Genomic DNA, 13429 nt, shown 5'->3' on the forward strand with positions numbered 1-13429 from the left:
ACCTACCACAGTTTTTAATTGCAGCATTATTGCTTAAACACCTTAAATACCTTTAGATACTCTTCTCATTGAAGGTTGTTTCTTTTCCGCTACACTTAACAGTTGGTGGTGCTGCCAGGTTAATTCATATTCAGAAGGATTCAGCTTTAAGGTGAACGGAGTTTTGCCGTTCTGAGCGTTCATGAATGAAGCGCTTGGACGTATATTGTTCTAAGCCTTTGATAACAGCGTTCACTGTTCCTTGAGTTTCTACATGAGTAAAACTGACAAAAATACAATTTTTCTTTCATTTCCTCAATAGTAAGACTGAAAACTAAATGTTAGTGTGAAAGAAAGATGTTACAGTCCTGCTTTTGTGCATTCATATTCCCTGTTTTCCAGCCCTTATACTTCTGTGTTAAGCTACATGTCATGTATTTGGGAGAAAACTTGTTTAAACTGATGAAAACGAGGTTGAGAAAGAGTGGCTTCTGCCAAAACTATATTTCTTCAGACCTTGGCTTGTGTAGGATGCTAAATTCCAGTGCCCTTACCCACGTCCGCAAACCTTGTTGCAGCTTGTAAAGTGATGAGCTGTAAAAGGATAGGATTACAATGTCAAAACTGTAAAACTTTCTGTAATCTGTTCTTGAAGGCACTGACCACTATCAGTTAGTCATAGCTGTTTTTCTGAAACAGTAAAATCTGATGAAAAACGGGGTATGGTAGAGGCATCACTGATCTCATTATGAGCTCAGGAGAGAAGGAAGGATATAAAAAATTTATTTCCATAGCTGTCTTTGTAAAGGTGAGAAGATAGATGAAAGGAAGGGTAATAAAAAGGGAAGAGCAAGCTTTGGACAAATGGAGAGCACCAGAACTGTATAGACCGGGGAAAAAAATAGCAAAGAAATGGCAAATAATTAATCATAACAGAATTCGTTTTCATGGCAAAAGAAAAAAGGAAATGTAACAATGTAAGCAAAGTTCTGGATGTGGATAAGAAGAAAGATGAATATGAGAAACATAAATGAAAGTCAATTTTTTTGCAGATTCAGTCTTGCCACAACAAGGAAAATAGTTGGAGATGTGTATATGAAGGCACTCCAACAGTCTTGCTTTGACTGGAGACATAAATACTAGCCTGCTTTATGTTGTTAGTGAAATGTAAATCAATGTGGCATCACAAATAATCTAGTTCCTTTTCATTCTCATATTCGGTTCAAGATGTTACTGATTATCTGTAAGGCTCTACATCATCTGGAATGTTGAAGGTGTGGAAAAGTTTTTTGAGGACCCTTGGACTGAATTTTCAGAAAGTATTATTAAGTTGGTTTTCTGCAAGACTGCATCATTAAATTCACACATCTTGGTCTGATGCAGTGATTCCTTTGTTTGATTTGCTGCTTGATTTGTTTTTCTTCCTCATAATGCAGCTCCCAATATTAGAAAATGTTGAGCTTATATGCTTTATAGGACATGTTGTTTGGTAAGTTGACATCGGTTTTTTGTTTTGGTTAGTTATTGAAATGATTGATTTTTATTTTGTGGTCAGCTGGTTAACCTTTGAGAGCTGTGGCTGGATGAGTTTGGATCATTGTTCACGTGTTTCTGGTACTGTGTGTGTCAGATCAGCTGAAAGGTCGGTTTCTCAAGGAAGTGTAATGTTTTTCTTTTGACTCACATTTGGCCTGTTCAAAGAATTTATAAGTCTCTGTTCATGCATAAGAGAGATCAAATCAGCACTGCTATTTGTACACAAAATAAAAATGGTATCCAGGGTACTCTCTTTCTCAGCACAGTGAAACACAAAAGTTGGCACCTAGAGAAAAGCGCAGTGAATACTGTGGACAAGAATTGAGAGCATCTGCACAATGCTGGCTATAAATCAGTTGTTTCATCTATTACTGCTAAAGAAGCTGACTTTAGAATAGTCCTTTTTTCTGAAGGTCTTTGTGATGTTGCTGCTTACCTTTACAAAACATTAAAACATTCATAATTTGCAGAACAATTTTAGAAAGATGCTGCAAGAAGATCAGTCTTAGAAATGTTGATTAGAAGAGACCTCTGCTCAAGGTGCTACTTGAAGCAGGACAATCACTAACATTGGATCAGGTCAGTGACTTTGAATAGAAACTCTACCACTTCTACGAGTAACCTCTTCCAGTGCTGCACTGCTTTCTAATGAAAAATATTTTCCTAGTGACCAATTTGTACCTTCCGAGGGGCAATTTTGGGCCATGGTCCCTTCTGTATCATCTGCCACTTCTGGGAAGAGTTTGATTACATCATCTTTGTAGCTCCATGTCGTTGCAGGCTCTCAGCAGATCCTCCTTAGGCTCCTCTTCATCAAAATAAACAAGCACAGCTCCTTCAGCCTGTCCTCTGGGCCTGTAACCATAATAGTAGCCCTGCACTGGACCCTCTCCAGTTTCTCAACATCCTTCTTAAACTGGAGGCCCAAAACATTATTCAAGGTGAGGGCTCACAAGCACTGAGTAGAGGGGGGGTAATGACTTTCCTTGATCTGCTGACCACACTCCCCCTAATGTAGCCCAGTGCACTGTTTACATTATTCGCGATAAGAGAACTTTATTAGTTTATAAACAACTCAGCAGCCACTGTAACCTCCAGATCCTTTTCAGCAGTCCTGAAACATAGCAAGTTCCTTCCCCATCTGCACTGGTGCATTGGGTTTTTTCTCCTCAAGCGCAAAATTTTTCACTTATTGAAGTTTCTAAAATAAAAACCTCAAAAAGGATTCTTTTGCCTGGGCTTCCAGTGTCTTATGGTGTTTCTGAGTTGAAGTTCTACCAGTCAACATGGGAGCCACACCTCCTGATCTTGCATCATCTGAAAATCTACTGAGCATACATTCTGTCTTCTCATATGGGCTGTTGATGAAGATACTGAACAGTATCTTCATAGCAGGCCATTGGTTGCTGTGCTCATTTCCAACCACCAACTGGACATCAAGCCATGCACTCTCGTCTTTGAGCTTGGGGTTTGACTGATTTTCAGCCCACCAATAATCCTTCCATTCGGTCCATACTTTCTCATATTATAAATGATGATGCTTTTGGAAATAAGTGTCAAAAGCCTAACTAAAGTAAAAATACATCGCATTCACTCCTCTCCGTTCATCTGCATGGCTGGTCATTTCATCATAGTGGGCAACCAGATTGGTCAAGCATGATTTGCTCTTGATAAATCCTTATTGACTTTTCCTGATTATTGTCTTGTCCTTTACATGTTGGAAATTGATTCCAAGAGGACATGCTCCATGATTTTTCCAAGGACTAAGGTGAGGCCAATTATCATATAGTTTCTTAGAACCTCCTTCTCACTTTTCTTTAATATGGATGTAAAATTAACCTTTCTCCAGTCATCAAGGATGTCCTGTAATCGCAGTGATTTTTCATGGATGATAGCTAGTGGTGTTGCAATCATATCATTAGCTCTTTCAGCAGCCATGGGTGTATCCCATGTGACCCCATGTATTTGAACACATACGGTTTCTTCAGGTATTCACCAACCTGTTGCCCTCCAACTCTTAGCCATCCTTCTCCTTCCCAAACTATACATGCAGAGGTCTGGGAGCAGACTTTGTCTAAAAAGCAAGAGCCAGAAGTGGTATTGAGTGCTGTGGCTTTTTCTGTATCATCTATCATTATCTTATATCTCCCTTAATAAGCAATAGACCTACATTTTTCTTTGAGCTTCCTTTTGCTGCTTTCATACTTGTAAAATTCCTTCTTGTTACCCTTTAATGTTCCCCATTAATTTTAGCTCCAGATGGGTTTTGTCCTTCCTAGTTTTGTTCCTGTGTCCAAACAATGATTACGTGCCTGTCCTTTGTTTACTGTCGTTTCCATATATGTTTATACATATATGTTCATCCGTATGTGCTTTTCCCATTTTAGTTCATTAAGAAGCTCCTTACTCAGTCAAGTGAACCTTCTGCATACCTTCTCCATTATGTGCTGCTTCCTCATGTATTTCTGGGTTGGGTCCCTGTTGTATGACAGAGAAAGTCCTCCCACTAGATTAGCAAGTCTGTTCACAAAGATGTTCTTCCTTCTCTTTGCCAGGTAGACTACTCTCTAAGTTGTCTTTCATCATCAAATTGGGTGCCACAAGCAAAATAGTTGAGGCACAGCTAGTGCCACCAAATATGTAGCCATATGTGGTCTACTGGATACATCTGCTGCTATCCAGGCTTTTCCCTTTTGCCATAGGATTAAAGAGAAACACCACCAGGATTCCTGTCGCCTTCACCCTTGCTCAGGAGTAGAAAAAAAGAACATTAGGTGACCCCAAACAGTCTTTTGGCAACACCATGAATTGAGGCTCCATGCAAGCAAGAAACCTCCCTAGCTGATGAGTCTGGCTGGAAGAGAGTCACCAGCCACTCACTGTCACTCATTACTTTCTCTTGGTAGTGCTCTGATAAGGTGTCCAACCTGGATTCTTTCTCTGAGGGAGCTTGTTCTTCCCTCTGCTGCCTGGGCCCTGCACCACTGGCTGCTGCCAGAAGTCACAAGCTTCCAGTTTTTACCGTCTTAGGAGTGCATGTCCTCTTCCCACTGCGTCTTGCCTCGGTTGCACCTTCCCTGTCTGTTGCATAAGCTTTTATACCTTGAAAGATCCTGTCAATCACCTGTTCGTCACCCCTGATGCAATAAAACACACTTGCCTCTTCTTGCAGCTCCTCACCTGCTGCTGCGGCAACTACAACAGAGCAAACCTTCCTCCGGGGAAATCACCCTCAGGGGTCCATCTGCACAGACGTTGCAACAGCACTGCCGGTGACAGCAGGGGCAGGGGTTATGTCTTGTAGCAAGTCATCACCATTTGGGTGTTGTCTTCTTATGCAAACAGCACATCTGCGTCTCTCGTGTGTCAAATGTCAAGTTAACTGTCTTGCTTATTTGCACATCCCGCTGGCAGCGCTCCTTGGTGCCCTTCCTGAGGGTACCAGGTAAGTCAGGAACTCCAAGTGCGTTCACTCAGCCTTGTGCAAGATTTCCCACTTGGCAGGAAAGCTCTTGCACTGTCTGTGAGTTCCCAGCCACAGTACCCTCCTTTGTGAGTGCTGGGTCTGCCAAATGTTTCTGCTCCCCATGCTGGATCCTAACAAGCTGAAAGAACGGTGGCTGTAGTTTACTCAGCACCGGTCTCGCTTGCCAAATGAAGAGATACCGTTGTACAGTTGAAAAGGTTAGTTTCAGAATCTGCTCAAGTAGATAGAACTGTCTAAAAGCATTTTAAGATCATTTTACTGCAGTTCTCATCCATGAATAAGAAAAAATAGCCTGGGAAACATGGAAATATTTATTACCAAAAGTTAAATATTTTTATTCACTTGTAGGAGATAAACAGGGTTTCAATTACTGGCTAATGATTTTAGAATTTGATTATGGTATTTTATCGTAAAATACTCAAATACTGTCACCTTTCCCTATCTTACAGCTGCACTTGCGGTGCAATGGCAATTTAAAATTTATGGTAGATTATTTCTTGCAGTCGCTAGGTGTACGTACTAGGAAAAGGTCTTCTGCAGGGACATTGTTTGAATAGAAATATCAATGCAGATACGCTTGCATAGGCTATGACAGAACTGCAGACTTTGAATGAGGTTACTCTTTCAGCAACTATAAATTGGCAATATAAAATCAATCCCTTTGAGGCTTAAGTGGTCCAAGTACAAGGTTTAGTAAAATAAGGTGAGAGTATATTAATATAAGGAAATAGCAAAGAAAAAATATTTAATGTCTGTAGATTGTAAGTGTGAGGAAAAAGTGTGTAGGGAAAAAGTTATATTGCTAGATCTTGCAAAATGCTACTGTTCTTTTTAGTTATCAATTGCTTTTGGATATATACTATATTAGTGCAAAATTTCCTCTGCTTGGCTCTGACTTAGTTTCTGATGGAGATTAAGATCACTTGTTCCTTTAAATCAAGACTGATTCATTCTCTTTATTCTTGCTGATCAGTTTGGGATTTTTTTTCATTTGAAATGTAGTTCACACTCTAATGTTCAGCAATCTCCATGAAACAAGAGTGTGATAGAAGTGCAAAACTCCTAAGAAAAACAGGAGGCTGAAAAGTTACTTTGCCTTTATCTGAATATCTTGAATTCAATTGTGTATTTAAACAAACAAAAAACTGCTTAATACTGTTTGTGACTAAGCTTTGAAGGAATTCTTAGCTGAGGTAGTTCCCATTGCTTAGACAGGGCATGTGGCTAGATAATAATGCTTAAGGCCTAGGCCTTAAAATCAAGAATCTTTTCTTAAAATTACACTTGATGCATATTTATTAAACATAACTTGGTAATTTAAAGTAACTGCTTTATAGTATGTGAGTTGAAAAGAGATTTCACCTAAATATTACGTAGGACGTTGTGTGGAAGTGCAGCTGGCTGAGATAGATAGAAGTGCAGGTGTTTTATACAGACAGAGCATCATGCGTTACACAAATAAATATGCCAAAATATATGACAGTAATGCATCCTTGAGGTATGGTATTAAGTCTCATGAAATATATGACTTGAAATAAAAAAAAAAAAAGGAATTTTTCTGAGGTTTCAAAGGAACTGCTGTGGAAGTTAGTCTGCCAGAAATGAGAATTTTTCTCACTTGGTGAGTTTTTTCAGCCATTGCTGTGGTACTGTGTTTGCACAAGCAAAACCAGGTAGCTAATCTGTAAAAGAAATATGAATTGTTAACCTTTCTGGGATCAATGTAGACAGATTTTTATTTGACGATTTAGAAGGAAAAAGAGTACTATTAATCAACACTGAAACATTAAAACCAAATCCTGTTTCTGTGAAATGACAAAATAATTTAAAATTCTTTTAATAAATACAGTTGGAAGGTGATTCTCTTTATTTCCAAAATTTTCTCAAGAACAAAGGAATAGGAAAAATTAGAAGATGTCAAGGCTTAGCCTACCACTTTTACTATGTATTATAGAAAGTTGGGTTTTTTTAATGCTAATAATCTCTTAATTGTAGGAGGAGGAATTGGAGACCCAGATTTCATTCCTACAAGGCCAACTAAACGACTTGGAAGCCATGTGCAAATATTGTGCAAAGATGATGAACACACATCTTGGTAAGTGCAGTACCCTGTATTAACCTGTAAATCTTTGCAAAGGCTCTTTTCATGTTTGTATTAGAACTAAAATAATATTTATGTAGTACAGTGCATATTATTTTATAAGCCATGAAGAAGACTGAATTGATGTACCCAGTTGTTCTATCAGATGCTATCAACCACTGTATCTTTATTCTGTCATACTTTTAAACTTGGGAGTATGATAGCCACTGATGCTATAAAAAAGTAGAGACATTTTGGCACAGATGCCCTTTGTCTGTTCCTAAGATTTCTTGTGTTGTAAGAAGCATGCTGGAGCTCACAACATGTGAGCTTACCCTTTTTAATCCCATTTGCAGTTCAACAGTCCCAGAATGATACTTGAAGTGTGCAGTGATAGTTGTATAAAATTCATATGCTTTCATTAAATGTAGCATCTTCACAATCTATGCTGATCACCTTCAGTATGTAAAAATGTGTTACTATAGGCTGGCTAGTTTGTAATATTTTGCTCAGACCAGGAGAAATACAGTAAGATAAAAGTCAATACATTGGGAACAGAATCAGCAAAGACTCCAACCTAAAATTCAACTTATATATTGCTAAGGCAAATCAGAGAAAGTAAACAAAAACCTTCAATCAATTCAGGTGTAAATATGCTTAGCTATGCTTTGATAAAAGCAGCATTTTTAAGCTGTGTTGAACTGAACTCCAAAAGTTAGTATATTTAGTCATGTGAAAAAGCGTTGTTGTTAAGAAATCAGGCACAACTGCAATAATTTTAAGGTTTATTTACAGCCTGCAACATCTAAGCAAAATAAATTGAGTAAGTTGAATATTTCAGTGGGTAGAACTAAGTATATGATACCTAAGTTTGCCAGGTCAAAAAGATCAGATGTGAAAGCCATATTATACTTGTATTTTCATTTTCTTTTATTCGAGTGCTTTAGTAGCCACTGTTATGAGCCTAGGAAAATCTATAAATACTGTGTTATTTGAAAGTTTGGAATCACAGCCCTCAAAAGCCAAGTGTAAACCTCTAACCCCAACAGCTTTAGTCTGATGTATTGTATTGTTTCTGTGAGGGTACGTGAGCAACGATGAGACTAGAAGCAAGTGCAAGGGATAAATTTTTAGCTACTGAAATGATGGGGGAAAGATTACTGTGTCAAGAAGAAAAGCTGAAGTTTCTTTCCCTTAGGAAAGAAGGCTCGGAGTGTTTAGCAGGGATATCGGTTCAAGTGCAAGCATTTCCCCAGCAACTGCTCTAGACTAGAGATCAGAATAAAACCAGACAAAGATACTTAAGTAATCTGTTTTTCAGCACTGGATCCATGAAATGAGAGCAAAAGATTTGTGATAATATCCAGGTGTTAAACTCTTATTCCCAAATATGTTAGAAACAAAGCCATTTGGAGCCAGCAGTCTCCGGAGAGCATGGTGGAGCCGTTTGTTACCCGCGCAGGGCAAGGAAAGCCACCCCCTGTGCAGCTTTGGCTGCGGGGTGCACTGGGTGCATCGTGGCACCCCTGCAGCGCTCTCAGAGCCTTCCAGCCTAGTTTCTTCTAAGTCCCACTCCCTATACTTCTTCACAATATTCCTGCACATCTTGTCAACATCATGGGCTATTAACTTTGTAAATTTGGGTCACACTAATACATTTAAATCCTATAGAGATTAACAGTTACGCACGATAAACAGAGCACAAGAGAGACTGAGGTACCACCAACCTTCACAGCTTCTGCACTTGTAGCAAACTGATCAGGTTAGGTATCCCCAGATCAGCCAGCAGGTGATCCATGGGAACGCAGGGAAAAAAACACCAGGATTATTGCTGGCCTGACCTGTGCAAAATTCCTTCTGACCTGAAATGTGTCCATCACATTCATCCCAGTGATCTGAACAGCACGTGCCAGCAGGCTGTCCAAGAAAATGGATTCTCTGTTGCAGAGAACAGAACACCCGCTGAGGATTATCTCCAGTGTCCATCCACTGCTCAGGCCTTCGGGGAGTGGCAGCAAAATAAAACTCAGAGCATATCTGGTCAATTCTGGGTTAAGGGAAAAGTTAGCAGGGGCTGCTACTGCACCTGGTCTGATTCTTCCCCAGGTATCTCTTACCCATGAAAATTGCTTCATTTCAGAGACTGCAGAGCAGATAATGAGTTATATCACTCCTCTTGTAATCTGTCGGGACACTGGATTTCAAGAATATTACTTCTTCCTGTGAGGTTGAATTCTTCTGACTTCATCACCCAGCTTTTGTCTCTTGTAGCATTCTTGATAGCAAGATTGAATATCCTCATTTAACTTACCCATACGCAGTGATTAAGTAACCTCTCAACACTGTCTTTGCTAGGTAGGACACTTGAAGATTCATTTTATATGGGTTGCTTTTTAGACCTGGTCATTTTTGTGGTCTTTCTTTCAATTCTTCAGGGTTTTCATACACCTTTTGAAGTAGGTTAATGAGATCAGGATATGCTGTACCAGCAGTGGGCTCAGCAAAGTGGTTACTTAGCAAAAGGAAGGTCATGTCTCTACTCTTACGTGGCATTCCGCTTTTTAAACATTTTAATGCAGCATCACATTAGTGCTCTTTGATACAGTGATAGGTTGAGGTAATAATCCATTATGACCTTCAAAATTTGGTGAATCACAGCTTTCTAAACAGAGTATTTTATCCTGTAGGAATAATCAGGAAATATTTATTTCCATATGTGTTCTTTCCATTTGATTATATTAAAATTCACTTCTTGTCATTCGGCTTTTTAGCTGAATAATTCACCTAACTCTGCACTGTACTCTGTTTTCTTCTACCACTCTAACTGCAGACTTAGCCATCATACATTTAATAGTTGTCTAAATTATTGATAAAAACATATGGATATGTAAAATTTGAGGAACCTTCCAGAACTGATTCCCTTAACAAAGAGTTAGACAACATTTTTAAGAATTATCAATAAGTCCATTTTTTAGTCTAAGGCCTGCCTTTTAAATTTGATAAAGTTTAAAGTTCTTATTTTTAAAAAAGCATATTTTTTTAGATTGACATTTTAAACATTTTTTTCCAGACTTTATTACTCAGCCAACATTCTTTTTCCTGTATTGGCTTGCATTATATTTGCAGGCCACTTTTTAACAAAACAATATTAATTCGAGCTTATAAAAATGCATAACCAGTGACCATTCACCACAGAATTATTTAATTGGCACTATAAATCAGAATGTCAAACAATTATAGAATGTTCTTTTTGCAGTTTCTTGTGAAACAATTCAGAATTTTTTGACTGTCTTTTCTCAGGTTCTTTCCCTTACAAGGAGGATCCTACTGACAGTCAGGAGCAGTTACTTCATGACAGAGATGTCATGTGTTGTAGCTCGGAAATGATCAAAACAAACATGAAGTCATCTACTCTGTTTCGAATCCCTAGTAATTTATAATCTATTTATATCAAATCCAATTATACCAAGTATATTTTTATATTATGTCTTTTTTAGAAAATAATTCTGTTTATTTAAAATCTCAGGCAGAATTCTCCTCTTGGCCATATAATGATATTGCCTTTCTTTACCAAGAGCATTGTATTTCTATAGGTTACAGCAGATACCTGCTAATACTGCATTTTCTTTGCATAGAGCATAAGGAAAGATCAGAGGGATAGAACAGCAGTTTTTATTTTGTTCATATATTCAAAGATGCTTTCATTAAATGTTTATCTTCTTCCGTAAATAAACCACACTGTACCACGCAGCAATGACATAATTAACTGCTTGTAATATCAGGGGATGTTACCATGGGAATGAATGATGGTTCTGAAATATTACTACTTAGCGCTATGTGTAGAAATTAGAAATAGGTTTTTGGTTGTGAAAACAGAGGAAAGTCATTCTGTGATCTTTGTCTCCTTCTTAGGGCTGTGCATTAGAAAGAGCTTTACTCTTCATCCCCCTCTCCCTTAACCACTGAAGAACTGCTAAGGTGGAATGCCTTTTAATGCCTCCAAGGACAAATGTTGAAATTTTATATGTAAAATGACCAGACAGGAAAGCAGATTTTACTTCTGTTCCCACCCTTTTTCACAAGCATGTCATAGCTTTCAAAAAAAAAAAATCCTGTGTTCAATTTTTCCATTAGTGAAATGAAGATACATCCAATCTTGTAAGCCTGTTCTGCGGCTTTGTTCGCAGTATAAATGCAGAATGTTACTCAGCTGATAGTGAAAAAGAATAGCTGCCATAGCTATTACTGCTCCAGCATCATCACAGATACATTTTCTTGATGTTACCTTTTCACATACGCTGTCCTTTTCCAGGAAATAATGTTGTCCCTGGTGCATTCAGTAATATGGTAACGTTCTTCAGCATTTTTCTTTCGGTGAGGTACTTTTGTGTTAGTGCACATAAATACCTCAAGGCTCAATGATTCAGAAAGCCGTAATATACCAGTTAAGTATTACAATATTATAACCTGTCATAATGTTATTTACTTCTTGAAGAATTTTGATTCTTTCCTCCTTTCTTTCACTATGTGGAAAGAAGAGCATCAAGCTAGCAAGTGCATTCATAAGAAGATTTTCCCTGGTAAATATGACCTCTGACTGATGTCTTAAAGCAGATCATGAATAAATTGTTTAAGAGACATGCACCCAAACATCACTCAGAGGGCCCCACTCTATCTGCTGGAAGACTCCTCACTTGTCCTTAACATTTGACATGGAACTGAGTCTGAGGTGTTAGTTCAACACGAAGTCAATCTGGAGGGTCTCAAAGAGCAAAGCTTCATTCCACCCCAGGCTGAAGCCAACACGGTGCTGTTAAATGGCCGTTCAAGTGACACCGGTTAATGACACTGCCATCTGACACCGTCTGCTCTTCTAGTATCTTTAGGGTTTGGAGCATGTCAGCACTGGCCCAGGATTAAAGCATAGCCTCTTATCAAAAAGTGAATCAAAACCCTGGAGAAGTATCAATCTTCCATAGGCAAGTACTAATATGAGAGATTGTGAGGGATGTTTATGAGCTTGCCAGTTTTGTTCCAGAGAGAAAAGTGCTGAATTTTAAAATGTCATCTGTTTATAAGGGACAGAAACCAATCCATCACTGTTCTCTGAGACAGAAGAACCTGCCATTTGTTTCCAACAGAGACATAGTTTCAGACCTCCACGTATGTGAAAGTTTACCAAATAATTACATGTGTAGTACAGGAAGTCCTTTTCACAAGAGGCAATTTAAAGGAACATTGGTTCAGTATGAACTTGAATATGGGGATCTCTATAGAAACTATTCATTTTTTGATGGGCAATTTATCAGGTTATGAAAGTAGAGAAACTAAGGTCATTCCACACTTGCTTTTGCTTAAGGGCAGCACTATGTAAATGCAGAAGGTTGCTTCCCCAGCTAGCTGGGATTCAGAAGCAATTTAGGTGCTTTCTTACAGCACGGAGCCTTCAGCTAATAAGCCCTGCGCACTTATACCAGCTCTGCAAAGAGTTAGCTCACAGAGTTCTGCACAACACCCTAGAAATATGGGCAAAGGTACCCAATTATACAGAAGAAACATGAGTCTGCCTGGTTTTATTAACTTCGTACTGGTACTGCTAAACTTGAGCCAGCTGCTAGAGAGACATTCAGGTGGATCTCAGAAATATATTGCTCAATATCCACGTTTTTAAATAACTTCCTGTCTTGGAGGCAACATCACAAAAACCTCTCAGCTCTGACCTGCATCTAATAAGTTTATGCTTAAGCATGCTGACTCTGCTAAGCCAAAGCAAATAAATCCTTCCCTGAGCTACCCATACAGGGCTAATTGGGTTGTCCTTACGGTGCATTTTCTAATGTGACTTCTGCTATCTGTAATATGTTGCTATGTCCTTCACCAGTATTCCAGTACATCTCTGTCCCTCCAGTGTGGATTATGGAAGGGATGTGGAAAGATGACGTTTTCATCCCCCATTCTTCTATACACCACCAGCATTCTGCCCCCGAAATGACATGCCAGCTCTTGGCTTCCATAGGTAGCCTGTACATAACTGTACATACTTACAAAATGCCCAGAAGTTATGGCATCTCAGTAACAAAAAAATGAAAGCTAGTCTTTTGAGAGCTCTTTGGATGGGATCACAGGACATGTCCCTGCCACAGCCATCAGGCAATGTTGGCAGTTGTGAGATCCACTTACACTTACACTGCCTGACATCTCCCAGACAAATATTATTTGGAAGACTCATTAAACACAGTTCAAAGCCGCCTTTTCACTGTGTTTATTGCAAACACCATGAGCAAGGAAGGAAAGATATAAAAATAGAGGAATAAAAACTTACAGGATATAGTTGCTAGTATAATTTT

The 13429-nt window shown here is 38.7% G+C and overlaps 1 protein-coding gene across 2 annotated transcripts in view; it reads left to right on the forward strand.

The window, feature by feature from the left end:
• Positions 1-13429, forward strand: part of TBC1D5 (TBC1 domain family member 5) — a 321760-nt gene that overhangs the window by 287406 nt on the left and 20925 nt on the right. For both annotated transcript variants that reach the window (XM_082307468.1, XM_082307469.1), the window contains one exon: positions 6998-7097. In XM_082307468.1, coding sequence (XP_082163594.1) covers positions 6998-7097 — 100 coding nt within the window. The remainder of the gene's footprint in view (positions 1-6997; positions 7098-13429) is intronic.

This window comes from Platalea leucorodia, assembly GCF_965183815.1.
Source record: "Platalea leucorodia genome assembly, chromosome: 1".
Classification (NCBI taxonomy): domain Eukaryota; kingdom Metazoa; phylum Chordata; class Aves; order Pelecaniformes; family Threskiornithidae; genus Platalea; species Platalea leucorodia.